This window comes from Leguminivora glycinivorella, chromosome 17 (genome assembly GCF_023078275.1).
Source record: "Leguminivora glycinivorella isolate SPB_JAAS2020 chromosome 17, LegGlyc_1.1, whole genome shotgun sequence".
Classification (NCBI taxonomy): Eukaryota; Metazoa; Arthropoda; class Insecta; order Lepidoptera; family Tortricidae; genus Leguminivora; species Leguminivora glycinivorella.
In genome coordinates, this window is record NC_062987.1 from 12,202,252 (window position 1) to 12,217,718 (window position 15,467).

The window sequence follows — 15,467 nt, forward strand, 5'->3', positions numbered from 1 at the left end:
GATAGGTATTTAAAAATGAATAAGGGTTTACTAAGATCGTTTTTTGATAATATTATTATTTTCGGAAATAATCGCTCCTAAAGGAAAAAAAAGTGCGTCCCCCCCCTCTAACTTTAGAACCATATGTTTAAAAAATATGAAAAAAATCACATAAGTAGAACTAGTGTATTAAAGAAAAAAAAAAACACACACACTACATGAAAAACACAAATCAAAATATTTGTTCAAATAATTTGATTTATTTCCATAGTTGCGAACATTTACAAGAGTTTTTCAATTGCGTAAATTACGACTGTTTGAAGTAAGTTGGTACAATTGATGAGAAAGCAAATTTAATTTATACACAGAACAGTCCACAAGCCGCAATATCGCTACGTATCAAAAGCCCCGTGCCAAACAACGATATAAGGCACTGCCTTATATTTATGTACAGTACAATTTATCAATAGTCTCCTCCCAATGCAAATCACCTTAAAGTATTCACTTATTTCCTTATACTTCCGAACATTTATATTTAAAGTTGGGCCTACATTTTTCGAGTTGCAGTTGGATTTTTTCGTAAGTTACTCAAAGGAACTTTTAACATATCCCCATGTTTTGTTCCGTTTTCAACACGGACAAAACATTTTTTTTTTGCATATTATTTTCTCCTATCAGTAACGAAAGAAATAAACTTGTATAAGTACAACTTGAAATAGAAATGCCGTTTTACAATAAATTGGTGGTCTGGCTGCTAATGAGACAGCTAGAATTTCATTTTTCAAAGGGAAATTCTTTTGAAATTCTTTGAAGATAATAGATTTTTTTAGAATAAGCCATGAGGGTCATTTGTCAATTCAAGCGAGGCTATGATCAAACAACATTATTTGGAGATGCTTCCCTTGAGATTCAACGAAGGAAGCGGCCGTTGTAATAATGAGATTATTAAAATTTATTACTCGAGGAAGTTCTGATGGAATGAAAAATTTAATTAATGCATTACTTAAACGGATCCCGGATCCTATAAATGTAATATCCTAACTAACACAACATTAGTTACTTTATTAATAGAATATGCAAGCAGACACGTCATAATGTATTACTGCCTAAATACATACTTGGCGCCTATTGTATTCTAAATAATTAATTGTGCAAGCTCATTCTGTAAACTGTGTACTTTTTCCATAATACTAAGCCATTCGCATCATTCTATAAAGCCATCGATCTGTTTTGTATTCTGAATGTATAATTTCATCTCGCTTACGTTATTTTTTAACATAGGTACGTTACAATACAAATCTGGCGAACATTGCCTTTTAGTAGTTCGCCATTAAAAATATCAAATTCCGAGTAACTATCATATCAATATTTACAGCTTGGTTCTGGCGTCTAATTACTTAATATCGCTAAATAAAGTACAGGCTGAATAAAAATGTAGATTTAGCGCGGACGAAGCCGCGGGCACCACGAGTTGAGTATATTTGATTGCACCATAGAGTCAATAATTGAACGAGTGTATAGAAGCGCTATAGCGGTGTTTCGTCACCGGGGTCGCTGTTAGGGAGCCGCACGGACTTCGCGCCCGCCAGCACCCCCACCCCTTCAAGGCAAGACCTTCTGTTCGATAAGACATCCCTAAGGAACGCCCTTCTAGGACCGGACAAATCAGTTCCTGTTATTGACCTAGTTAATTTCCTCAAGGCAGGAAGCTTCAATGCTTCTTCATAAGACGGAGGCTCGTCAGTCGGCGTCGTTTGAGATCGACCTCCAAACGGATCCCTAGAACAAGTCGGGGATAGTTCTCTTGAAAAGTATAGTGTACTGTCCCCACTTCGTGTCGGAGCCTGGGCTTCTGGCATGGGTTGGTAGCATACCGGGGCTGATGATCGGATTTCCTCGAGAATCTGTCTTGCCGTTCTGTTGGTAGACACCATTCCCGCCCAGGATCGCCGATTCTGCTGTTTAGCTTCATGCGACCTAGCAATGGCAGATATATTATGACTAGAGTGTGTGCTGGTTACACCAGCTCTGGGCCTGCGTTGTGGCTCATCGAAGGAAGCCGCTTTTATGGCGGGTCGGTGAGGTCTTGGCTCGGTTTCCACGTTAATTAGTACTCCATTACTATTAGAATTTTCTGCAGGATCTTCTCTAAGTGCTGCGTCGATGCGCATGGCTTCTGAATAAGAAGGTACTAAGGCACAATTCTCCCTGATTGCTGCGAACAGCTCGAGGCTATCAACAGTTGAGGCGTGGGAGAGGGGAAGAGCGCGGGGTGGGCGGGGCGCGGAGCACAGCAACGCACTCTGCTCGTCTGCTATGGCCCAACCATAGTTCCTCTGTGGGACAGGAGGTAGCGTATCAGACAAGTGGGTGTCGATGTCCAACTGTCTACTAGGATCCAGTTCGTAGTTGGTTCCAAATATCTTGGTAATCTGAAAATAAAATACACACTGAGTACCATGTAATACAATAACTTTATGGACCCAGATTGGAATAATACTTCAAAAAAGTTGCAGCGTATAAAAACTGTCCACTAAGATAATGTCCCAGTGGCGGTGTCTGTTTTAAAACGGAAGAGTAGCCTTTTTAAGTTCGGACTGTAGTTTTTCCTGCTCAAGTAGGAAAAATTTATAAAGTTACTCACTGTATAATGTACGTAGGCGGTGTTACATTCTATGAGAATCCGAAGAGGCCAGGAAAGTAATAAACACGACAGGGTCCAAAATAACCATTGAGAAGAGTACCACGGGCACCGATCGGCGTCCCTGTGGACAAAAGATTATGTTATTGGAAATCTAAAATATTTTTTGCTGCAATTTTATTGAACTTTGAAAGTCATACCGATAGGCAACCATGTACTCCTTGAACGAGCTCACTCCGATCAGATCCAAGCCCTCTCGCATCTCCATGAAGTCATCGAATCGCTCGTGTTCCGCAAAAAACCTCGACCTTTGATCTTCGAACTCTGAAAAATTATAATTTTAATAGTACACTGAATAATTCCAGCGAAAATTAAATAACCTCATTTCTTCAAAGGTGCCAAATGGCGCAATATTCAGTCGTTATTTTCTTTTCAAAGAGACTTTCTGTCATTCCGAGTTGTCCGCCTTCACCGCAGAATAATTTAAAATAATTTTTTTGATCTTTATCTTGTCATCTTACTTTAAGCCTTGACACAAAAGAAAACAGTGTCCATGTGCTCTTTACAAATTTCTTTATAGGGTAGTAGAATAACTCATTAGTGACCAGACCTTTAGCACAACTAGCGTTTTCGCGTGCGAGTCCATCTCCAATTCTCCATACATGAAGCGCGACTTAGTATGGACTCGCGCGAGAGCGCAAGTTGTGCTAAAGGGTCAGATAGCTATATTTAAAGCAGATTTTTTGAGTAGACAATTTTATTTTGTAAGTAATGTTTTAATGGAGTATTTTATTTAACCACGATAAATAAAATTTGGCTTGTTTTAATTGGGTTGCTTTTTGATTTAACGGTAGGTCATCATCCTCCTTGCGTCGTCCCCGCGTTTGCCGGCTCGTGGTAGCCGGGTGTCCGCTTTGAAAACTAATCCCAAGATTTGGCGTAAGCTCTAGTTTTACGAAAGCGACTGCCATCTGACCTTCCAACCCGAAGGATAACCTAGGCCTTATTGGAATTAGTCCGGTTTTCTCACGATGTTTTACTTCACCGAAAAAACGGTCTGATTTAACGGTAGGTATTAAATAAAAAAGTTACCACTGGCCGCCTCAATGTTAGCAAAAGCGAATCCCTTGCTGAAGCGCACTTTAGTAATGGGCGTGTTGGAGTCTAGCACAAGGTTGCGCGACGCGTCGCGCTGTCCGCAGCACGCGTGCGCGAACGACGTGCTCGCACTGTGCGTGTTCACGCGTTCGTAGTACACCTGGAATAGAGAATAGATGTCAAATACTGAGTGGCTAAGGTACAGTCAACCAATTGGAACCCTAGGCCACTGTATAGAACTATGTCAAAGTGATGTTAATTGATCGCGTAAAACTTACGTTTATATTTAACCCGACGTTTCGGGCATGGCATTATGTCCTGGGAGTTGTATCAACATCTTCTAGCTGTACGAGTTTTTCGAACTACCCGCACTTGATTGTCATTAGTCAAGTCAAGTCATTTGTCAGTCCCGTTTTAATTCAATAATATGAGTGAAGATCGTGTTAGTTTAAATCAATATATCGATGACCGTAGGCTCAAAGGGCGTAAGGGACAAAACACGATTTTTCAGGAGAGCCAAAAAACTATTTATTTTTGAGAATAAAAATCGTAACTCTTTTATTTCTTTATGAATTTTGGTGCTTGTTTTTGATTTTTTCATGTATCTTTAAGTTCTTTTTTACTAAATAATAAGTATTGCGCTAAGTGGATTAATAACAGAGATAGATGTACGTTACGCCAAAAAAAATTTGAGTTTTTGAAAAGATTTGTACGTTACGCCAAAAACAGCTATATTCAGTTCATGAATATTTAGGCGTATCGGACACAAATACTTGTTTTATGAGGACAATTTGGCGTAAGTCGTACACTATTCTTAACAATAATTTTTTAAATCTGCGACAAATTTCATGTAAATTGCTATTTTACTGCGTATTTTTTTTATTATTATGTAATTAAGAGGGAATCATAAGTTTATTTTGGAATTAATCAAATGAAAACTTCGCAATTAAATTACATTGTGCGCTAAAATTGTCGTATATAGCACTGAGTACTGTAGGCGGATCCATCAATGTATAAAAATACTTTTTTCGAGGTTTTCGTAAACGATCGGTGCGATTTAGATGCCTCTTGTGGAGGCCGTTCTTAAAAAATAATGAAAAAGTATCAATTATTGGTAAGTGCCTCCACAAAGCTATTTAAAGTAATAAAAAACACATTTAAAAAAGTGTTTTGGAACTTACTTATTTAGTACTATATTGGTCATAACTCATAATGGTCATGATGTATTTAATTGTTTACTCTTTTTCTTAGTTTTTCACTATGTTCAGCGGCAGTTTAATTCCTGTAGCGTTACTATAAATATCGACGAGGGTACATAGCAAAACATACAACGATAGATTTGTGGAGGCACTTCCCATTATTATTATTATTTATATTTTTTACGTCATTTGCACCCTATAGAGCACCAAATTCGCACCCATCGTTAAAAGATTTCTTAAATTAGAAAAATGATCCGCCCTGTAACGTACATGAGATTAGGGAGTTACGCCAAAACGCCCCAAAAAATTTTTTTAGCTTGGTGGATACGACAAAATGCTCTTTCAAACTTGGTAGAAATGACGACTTTTTTTAGGGCGTATCGGACATTTTTTCAAAGGTATCGAGACGTTGAATATACCATTCGATAGAGAAAAAAAATCTGAGTATAACTGCATTCATAACTCATTTTCGCCATTTTGTCCCTTACGCCCTTTGAGCCTACGGTCATCGATATGTTAATTAACGTTTGTTAATTTGACGTTCATATGCGTTAGTATGCCTACTTGGAAAAATAAATATTTCATTTCATTTCGTTATAAATCAGATCAAGGAACAGATTTGATGCACACTGAAAGGTCAAAAAGATGTCGCCACTGCACAGCATACGTTGCCAAGCCAAAAGCAGCAAAAGAATGTTTAAACCTAATTTGAAAATGTTAGCAAGCGGTAATAGTTGCGCCATTTTGTCGTGATGAAATGTCAGTTTCAATTCTGATTGGAGTTATAAATCTAGGGTGCTAACGCCCCGCAGCATACAAAACGCCGAAGTTACTGACGAACTAGTAAGGACCATAGCTATACTTAGATGTTCCAATTTTCATAACAATAATAAATTTAATTCAGGTCTCACAAAAATATTCTTTACCGCATATGGATGTACATGTAAATACCACAAACATAGCTTTCCAAGATAAGTGATGAAACCAGCCAAGTAATGCTACTTCAAAATATTTGAAAAGATATTTACATCTGTATTTGACAGAACCGCTGACAATTACTAACGTCATAAATTTTACCTGAATCGAAGGGCCGGAAGTCCCTAGTGCAAGTCACATCACGTGCTTTACGTAATATATAACGTGACGTGAATATTAATGAAAATCAAATGGCATGCGTACACTAAAGTTAGTTCACGTCAAAATAGTGTGCGTTACTATTTCTACTAACAGGTCAATATTCTTTCACTTGAAACGTGCTGAAAATGAGATACACTATGTATATTGACAGATGCTTATACTCCACTGCATGACACTTCTTATACACCATTCCATCGTTTAACAATTGTTATTAATAAAAATCCCCCCCCTTCCCCCCCCCCCCCCAAATTAAATTGTGGTGTAGGCGAGAGGCTGGCAACCTGTCACTGCAATGCCACAGTTTCGTTTTCTTTTAACCCCTTATTTGCCAAGAGTGGCCCTAAAGCTTTAGTAGTTTCATGTGCTCTGCCTACCCCTTTATGGGATACAGGCGTGATTGTATGTATGTATGATTATATGTATTAATAAATATATTTCATTTCATTTTGTTTTTGCATGAATAAAACCAAATTTCACATGCCGAATGGCAGAATATAGTATCGGCAACGCGCATAACTAACACCTGTGGTGTTGCAAGCGTTCCTATGCTTGTTTGTCGCCAAAGACGTACTCGTAGTTTAAAATAAAAAGAATAAACATCACATTTTTATTGGCGACCTTGCCACAGTATAATAAAGAGTACTATCGTACAGTATGGCCACTCCCGCTCCCCGCTGAAAGTGCCGTCCACCCCCTCTCGGTTACCTCACAGTTACCGCCTGTCAAAAACACGAACAGTCGACCTGACATATTTCACTCATACAAGCATAGTACGCGTTCACCTACACGAGCTTAAGACTGTGTGCTAGAAATGCGCCTCTTTCATACATTTGATCGCCAGTGTCTGAGGTGTGACCTTGCCCACCCGTTTTTCAATTAAATTGCTCGCTTGTATTTAACACTAAAGTAATGAACAATTGCGAAAGTACAAAGAAAGGCAAGAAACAAAGGAACATTTCCGTGACTGCGATTGCATCATGAAAGGAAGCTATTTGTCTTGCTTGGGCTAACTACAAGGTTTAATTTTTCCTCCAGTAAAAATGGTTCGCTTCCATTTTATAGTTAAAAAAAACAGATGATTGTTAAAGCCGTAGCCAAAAATTGAGCAGAAGCATTCAGTAATGATGACAAGCAAACACCTTTAGATGAACTAGTTAGTAAGATTTTTATCCAACCGTCAACCGATAGCTCTCAAGATGGCTGATCTGTACTACTTAGGGTTACCTATACGTACCTACTACCTGACGTAATAGGTAAAGCGATAAGGTTTACACACTGCCACTATAAAGTAAAGTAGCGGTGGATAAGGGCATTTTAAGAATTATCGTAAGTTGTTAACAAAAATTTGATCACTGTCATTTTTGTGATGATAATTAAGCATGAATTTTCAATAAAAATATTGCTTTTGTGTCAGTCACATAAACTTTAAGCGATAATCTACATTCAGAATGTGAAAAAAATAAATTTTTAGACAGATTTATTGTCGTCACAAAACTGACAGCGAGTTAATTTTTGTTAACAACTTACGCTAGTTTGGGGGACCCAAATTCTGAAATTGCCCGTAGATGAAAGCCTAAAATAAAAACAATGATTAAGAATGTGTCACAAAAGTGCACTTACGCCTACCTGCGTGGTGGTGTACGCGTCCCCGTTCCGGTACCGCGTCACCTGTCGCTTGCGCCGCACGTAATGGTAGCAGATCGCCTTCCACCTGATGATGACATAAATATTAGAACTGAAATGACTCGGCCAAGAAAAATGTATCCATATTCGGCAAAACATCCCACTTTACGCATGCCTTAAGGACGACATTCAAAGCGTCTTTATGACAATCGTCAAGTGTGATGTTTTACCGGAGTTGGACAAAAATATTCTTCATAAACTCTCGTACAGCGGTCAACATAGTTATCAGTGTTGATCGTGCATGCGCGAAAAGTACGTACTATGACGCACAGACAGCAGAGCTCTCAAAGTCCTCATAGATTTTGCAGTTGAGTTCCACATAAAATGCATGAAAAGAGTACGTATTTCGCTTATAAAGCCTAATAATTGCCTACGTCAACGTTGCTTTGGTAGGCTTAGTGATCAACGCGAAATCAGTTGTCCTTGATGGCTTCTATATATAACACCAGAGGCATACGAGAAGCGAGCATGCTCTTTTGTTCGTTGGAATTACCGCAGGTGACATGTCTAGATCATCATCATCATCATCATCGTCGTCGTCCAAACCGTATCCAGCTATGGCGACTCCTTGTTAGTCCATGTGGTCTGAGTTTTGGTGGGCTCTTAAATTACTCGCAAAACCGAACTTGGTTTTAAACGTTCGATTACACGGAGCACAATATAGCTGGCCGGCTGTGTTATATGTGTAAGTGTAGGATGGCTTTGATCTGGTCTTCCGGGAATGGCATTTTGTGTCAAGGTTTTCTAGGTACAAACAGGTTATACGTTCGACAATTTAACATCTACTTGGATGTCTTTCGAACTTGAAAATGGAGTTTTTTCCGCGTAAAGCAAAGGATTTCGGAGCTTTCCCGTATTTTTCTGAGATAGAAAATGCAGATCTACAGATTTATTAATTTTATTATTCACATCGCGAAGAGGTCAAGTTTAACGAGCAAGTACCTATACCTACTTAATATTTAAATTGGTCCAAAGACTAGCCAAAAGAACTGGGACATTTAGCCGCACTTGACCCCGCTATAACCGCTTTGTATCTATCCGAAACCAGAGGTAAAAGTACACTTTCAACCTTTAATACTGGCCTACACAATAAGTTATTAATAGCGAAGCGTTCAGGGAGGCAATTCATAAAGTGGTTCCAATGGTTCCCCTTTTATATGTAAATAATTAATAGCGAAGAGGTTTTGATTTCGCTGGAAGACGTCGACTTGAGTGCTGAGTTGTATTACCTTTCAGGGCTGTTTTATTTTAATTATATTTTCAGAAGTTTGCGAAAGGAATTTTGACATTTGACCTTGATATTACGTGGAATTCATTTAAATTTGCTGATAAGGTTCGAGATGATTTGTTTTTGATAAAGTTGTAATTGAATCTCTTGTACAAAACACCTTTTTGCTATAGTGATAGTATTCTCTCTTAGAATTGTTTAAACGTAAACGTTCTTTGGGTAATAACTAATAGATTTTTCTGAGTACCTATTTTATTTTATGAATCTCTATCTTTGATTTCTAGAAATACAATAACTTTTGAATGTCAAGGAAAATGAAAATTGAAATCTGAGAAACGATCTCAAGCGTAATATATTTAAGAAAGAAAGAGAAGAAAAAGAAAGAAAGAAAGAGAAGATAGATTTAAGCATTTAGCGATATTGCAATTGGTATAATTCAGGTTTAAGTTACTCACATTCACTATAAAAATATCGATATTAATCTAGCAGATTGTCGCTAAGTAATTGGAAACAAACTGATAAATTACGATTGTGAAGCGGTAAGGCGATTAGTCCTACCCTGGGGTGAATATACAGCATTCTGCGGTTACAGATTGAATGGTTACCTAAGTATTTATATTGGTTTCCGAGAATTCTGACTAAGGATTTGCTAGTGTTTACGTACACGTATATCAGTCAGTTATTATAGGTAAACTATAGTTCACCGAAGCGTCAGAATGATGTGGAAATTGTTGTAAACGCCAATAGCGTGTACGCCGCACGGCGCTTAAACCCATCGTGGGCTAACTACGATTGAGCCGATGGATGTCGAAATGTTTTTACTTTTGTTTTAATAATATTGCGAGCGAGGTCTACAGTGTAAACCAAGTACAATCGCGTAAGTAATGTAGGTATGCTAATATCGTTATCGTAATCGTAGCTCCCTACTCAATTGGTACCCTGGTAGCAAAGTCACTATTAGTTATTCATTTGTTTAAATATTGTAGATTATGAGAAATTCTCATTGAGAATGCCTCAGATTTGCCGAAGACCGGGAAAAGTGGAGAAGATTGAGCAGGAAAGCGGACCCTGGCATGGAGAAGAAGATTGTAGGTTATGAAAGGTAAAAAATCGATGCGCATACGTTTCGTGTTTCGGAAAATACCATTTTCAGAGCCTTTCTGGTCCCTCGCTTATCAGATTAGAAGTTATTTACTTGGCTTTCCGAGTGTGATAAGTTTATTTTCTTTTGCCGTAATTCTTGACGACCAATTCGGGTCACACGGATGACCCAAATAGTTATCTTAATCTTGTTTTATAAGTTCTTAATTCAAACTTTCACGATTTTTACACATATTTAAAATTGCAAACGGGACTTAATCGCGTATTTACTATGTTTTAAACACTAACCAGTCTGCTCCGGGACCACGGGGACAATGCCGTCCTTGAAACGTCGGAGGTTAGTGTTTAAAACATAGTGTTTAAAACATAGTAAATACGCGATTAAGTCCCGTTTGCAATTTTAAATAAGTTCTTAATTTTCTTGATGACACAAAATATCTAAGAAAACTTGTTACATTTAACTATAATAAAATGTTGAGTGCATACTTTACTATCCATTTATCATTTTACTGTTCTCATTTTATTATAATCGGTAAAAACTTCAGCAATAATGGTGATTACTTTACGAGAAACTCGACCGTTTTGCCGACAAAGGTTTTAGAAACATAACTAGGGTGGGGTTTCGCGCGGTGAACCAAGGCTAACTAGAAGGTGAAACCTAGGGATTTTAAAAAGAATCGAAGTATAAATACCTCCTACATTGCGGGCAAATCCGGCAAGGCCGCTGGCAATCATTATTAGATCTTTATCGGAATGTGGGCCCGAATGGGCCGTCGTTATCAAGATACTGGTACATCGGCAATATGGTAATTTCATTCACAAATGGTTTCATGACATTACGACGCAAACATTACCGTCTTGAGTACCTTTAGCAACTTGTTTTAATGGCTTTGTAGCGTTAAGATCAGCAAACGTATACTTTGATAATATACCTAATGTTCCTATAAAAGAAAAGCTTACTCAGTTAACGGTATTAAAACTATTTTTATGGTTGAACTTCTCAACACATTACAGGGACTGTAAAGTAAAACATTTCAAGTCTTGGGTATTTTCTGCACGATTGGTAACCGGAACATACGTTACCATGTACGTTTTCCACTAGCCAGCAGATATTTGCTGGGATTTCCACACACGGCGGGCGGTATTTGTTATATAATGTACGACCTACTACTAGCTTACTCGTACTTACGAACGAAACGTACGTACCTAGTTACGAACGAAATTTAATCAACTTTCGTAATTTGTAATAAATATCGCCAATGAAACTTTTTGTCAATAAAAAGGTTTGCTTTGTGTACCTACAATAGAGATTTGAATATATTCATATAGACAGGCACTTAATAGGTTTTTTAAATGAAAACTTACAAGAACGAGAAAACAGCTAGCTCTCAATTTAATTAAAAGGGCCTATTTATACGTGACTTGTTATTTTAGTTTCAAACGAAATGTGTAGGTGGACTCTTGTAATTTTTACTACTGTCTGGGGCACTAATTGCCTTGTTAGAATGGCAGGTGGTAATGTGATAGTATATGTCCAAATTGTCCACTTTAGTATTTTTACGAGAAAAATGGATAATTGGCAGCCAGCACGGCCGTTTGAGGGGTTGGCCGAAGGTGGCATACGTCTATGAACTACTAACGATTGTCGATTGTTCTTCTGACCACAAATGTAGCTTATCTCATGTCTTTGTCAGTTCCATCATGAGCTCTACATAGGTATGTCTATATGCTTCTGTAATCATGATCACCAACAAAATATATGTTTTATTTTAACAAGTGGTGTTGATTTAGTCACCAGCACGAGAAGCATGCTCAATTACAAATAGTGCGATAGGGACGGCCTACTATTTCATCGTCTATCGCGCGACCATGCTCCCCGTGCTGCAGTAATTATAAGGGGTGAATTAAATAATGTGCATTGAGTGTGTTTTACAATGGAACCATCCTCGAAATTGCGAAAACCAAAAATCAGATCTCGACAATTTCTATTGGAAAATAAATCTTGTTCACAATATCGTGGTTGATACCGTAGTAGAAGTTGCTCTATACACTCATCGCCGTTGTTGCAGGTGACTCTTACGCTTGCTGGCTTGCGTGGACGACGGGCACGCGACGGCGATGCGACGCGGCGTGACGAAATTAAATCTTCGATCGCTATAGAAGTGTCTTAAGTGGGCGACGTCGATTCATGGATGATAGGCGATGCGATGCGACGGCGACAGACGCGCGATCGTCGACCACGCAAGCCACGGCAGTAGGTAAATAACTGGCCACACTTACCAAACTCTTGGTGTAGCGGTCCTCATTGCATGCACCCTGGCGCTGACGGCGGCGGTATCCACCCGCCTGGCAAGTTGAATCCTGGCCGTGCTGTGGTAACATTCCACCAAATACACGAGGTATAGGAGCAGCACGAACGCTATTGGTATGTACGCGTAGCCGACGTCACATAGGAGCAGCACGAACGCTATTGGTATGTACGCGTAGCCGACGTCACAGGGAGACTCACGCACTACTCTTTTTATGGGGAATCTGCGGGAGAAGAAACTGATTTGGAATTAAACCGTGCTTAAAACGTGAAGCGTGATTATAAGTAAAAACAAAAGAACTAAGTATAGCTAATTTATTTTTAAACGCACAGTAGGTACAATGAATTTTAATAACAAAACTACCGTGAGACACTGACATATTAAACATGTGAATCCTCCTCGCTACGGAGCGAAACATGTCGAGCGATCTTCGACAATTTTACGTGAGTGACCCGATTTTACATTGTGCCATACAATGAATTCACCAGAAAAATAACATAAGTATCCATATATGTAAATAATATAAATTACTAAGGGCCACTTGCACCACCTGCTTAACTCTAGGCTGTCAACTGTCAATTTCCACATAAAATGCTGGGTTAACCTCGGGTTAACCCTCCATTTTCAGTGGTGCAAGTGACCCTTAAATGTTGTAATTTGTGACTTTCCAATACTGAAGGGACCTCATGTTTCGTGTAAAATAATGACGTTACGAGTGTCATCTGAAATTCCAAAAGAAATTCGCCCTTAAGACTAGGCATAGAACATCACATCATTTTCTAATATAGGTCCTCTGCATAATGAAATCAAAATATTCACGTCAATAATTTACTTGTTTATTATGGAGGACTCTTAATAAGCCAGGCGAGGAATTCAACGCGGCTTAAGTGACGTATCGTGTTGAATCTCCGTCGATGCGAATAATATTGTGACTGGTCGAATACGGTAGGGTAGAATCAACTAAGGCATCACCAGAAATATATGACCTCGCGCTATGTTGCGGAATTTTATTAAAACTAATTTCTTCATACTAAACTGAACTGTCACCGCATATATGAGAATTACAGCGCCTACTCAGCATCTACGCGGTCGGGCTTTACTGTCACATCTGTGAAGTGTGTGTCAGTGTCAATAATATTAATTCTTTACTCACGTATGCAAATCGATGAGCTCCTTATCGATCTTGGCGGTGTTACACCAGGCCACGGAGCCGAGGCAGCCGGCGATCATGAGGGTAAGCATGAAGCACTTCCAATTGCCTTCGCGCCGCAGCACACCGCCCAAGCTCTGCTGACGGGGACGCTGGAAGAGAGAACTTTGGTCAGTTGCTGCTGTAACATTTTAAGACTAAAGGGAGTAAAGGGACCCGTTCTAAGCATAATTATGTGAGACACCCGGATGGAAAACGTCCGCGTGGGCGTCCTAGATATCGCTGGAGAGAGGTAGCCCTAAAATACCTGTCCGCACCCGGTATACCCAACTGGCGTGAAGTGGCGCAGGATAGGGCTGAGTGGTGATCTTGTGTCGGAGGCCAAGATCCTTTTTAGGTCGCTGAGCCAGTGAAACAAGTAAAGGGGCGAGTATAATTCTGGTGCTCATAGGCTACGGAAGGCAGTGAGAGGGCATCATACATTTAGATTTTTTAATTCTTTGTCCCATTTGACGTCGCCCATGTATACTAAATTGTGTGTGCATAAGAAGTGTTACGAACAATACGCAAAGGACACAAGTTTTATGAACAAACCATCAAAATGGATTTCTTAAATAAACTTGACGCTATAATATATATATATATATTTTTAAACCGTCACGCGTTCGTTAAGTTTCGGTACGGGTATCAAAAATATTTATGTTTAAATATCTGTATTAACATAAAAAAATATTATTACACAATATAAAACCATGTAAGTACAATGAACCATGGGACTTGTAGTATGTTTTAATGTTTATTTGGGCACAAACGGTGTACGGTATGTACCCAATCAATCCATTTCAATTCCGGTAAGTTTTCTATAAATATTTTAGGAGGCGAATTAAGTGCGGGCATATTTGCTCAGCGAGGAATATGGGATCCATAAGAAAACGCCAAAAATCGACCCAATTTATTCACATTGACCCAATAAAGTGTAGGTACCCTCCGCTTAAGAGCTAATATGGGACTTATAGGTAAATTTATACACCACCGTAATGTAATGTAACCAACACCACTCATAACCGACCGTGTCTTACAGTTAATCATCGAAACATTTACGAGCTAGCCAGATAGATTTATATTTTAAGACCACGCACATAGCGTAGCCGAATGCACAACGCTTACGAAACTCTCACGATAATATCTCTTTCGTATCTATCTCTATCGCTGTTGCGTATTGGCGCGACAGAGCCAGGCTACATTTCTGCGGTGTGTCGGTGGCGTTTCGCGTCGAAGAAATGCCATTCGGCTACGGGGCCTGGGATTTTTAGTAAAACTAATGAGTCTAATGACTAGTGGAAAATGAATGTGACGAAATGAAAGCATTTGTAATCACAAATTTTTGAATTAATTCATTTCACTTTAGCAAATTTGCGTCCGACTTATTAATGAAGAAGTGAGAAATGCTAAAAAGTATACAATAGTATACTTTCATAATTATTGTAAATGAAAGAAAAAATAAATTAATAGTTTAAAAAACACTATAAAACACGCTTTTATAAATGCACGTAAAAGCCAAAAATAAATTATGGATCGTTCAAGTTGTCTCTATTTGTGAGCTGAAGTTTAAAAACTATGTGCTTTTAATTATAATATTTGATTGTAAAAGCGTGGGGCGCTGGAACAGGAAAGACTTTTTGTATAACTTGCTGATAAATCAAATTATGCTATGTTACGGGAAGGAGGTTACACAGATTGACGCGCTAACTGGAGTTGCTATGACTAGTAGGTTCTACATTAAACAGTCAAATCAATTAAAAGTCAGTGTTCAAAGTAGGTACCAGTTTGTCGAACTCAGACAAAATATGCGCTAGTAGCGAGGAGAGTCGACAGTCACCGACACTTAGAACGCCGCTTTTTTCTGGTAATCAAAGTACAAAAGGGGAAAGTGTCTACAGTG

The 15,467-nt window shown here is 38.7% G+C and overlaps 1 protein-coding gene across 1 annotated transcript in view; it reads right to left on the reverse strand.

Moving 5' to 3' along the window:
* Positions 1–206: 206 nt before the first annotated feature.
* LOC125235602 (transmembrane protein 151B-like) overlaps positions 207–15,467 on the reverse strand; it is a 109,342-nt gene continuing 94,081 nt past the window's right edge. Inside the window, exons 2-8 of the mRNA XM_048142200.1 lie at positions 13,529–13,677; positions 12,347–12,598; positions 7,681–7,765; positions 3,713–3,878; positions 2,821–2,944; positions 2,624–2,744; positions 207–2,411 (exon numbers count right to left, since the gene is read on the reverse strand). Of these exons, the coding sequence (XP_047998157.1) occupies positions 1,506–2,411; positions 2,624–2,744; positions 2,821–2,944; positions 3,713–3,878; positions 7,681–7,765; positions 12,347–12,598; positions 13,529–13,677 (1,803 nt within the window). The 3' untranslated portion in view covers positions 207–1,505. The remainder of the gene's footprint in view (positions 2,412–2,623; positions 2,745–2,820; positions 2,945–3,712; positions 3,879–7,680; positions 7,766–12,346; positions 12,599–13,528; positions 13,678–15,467) is intronic.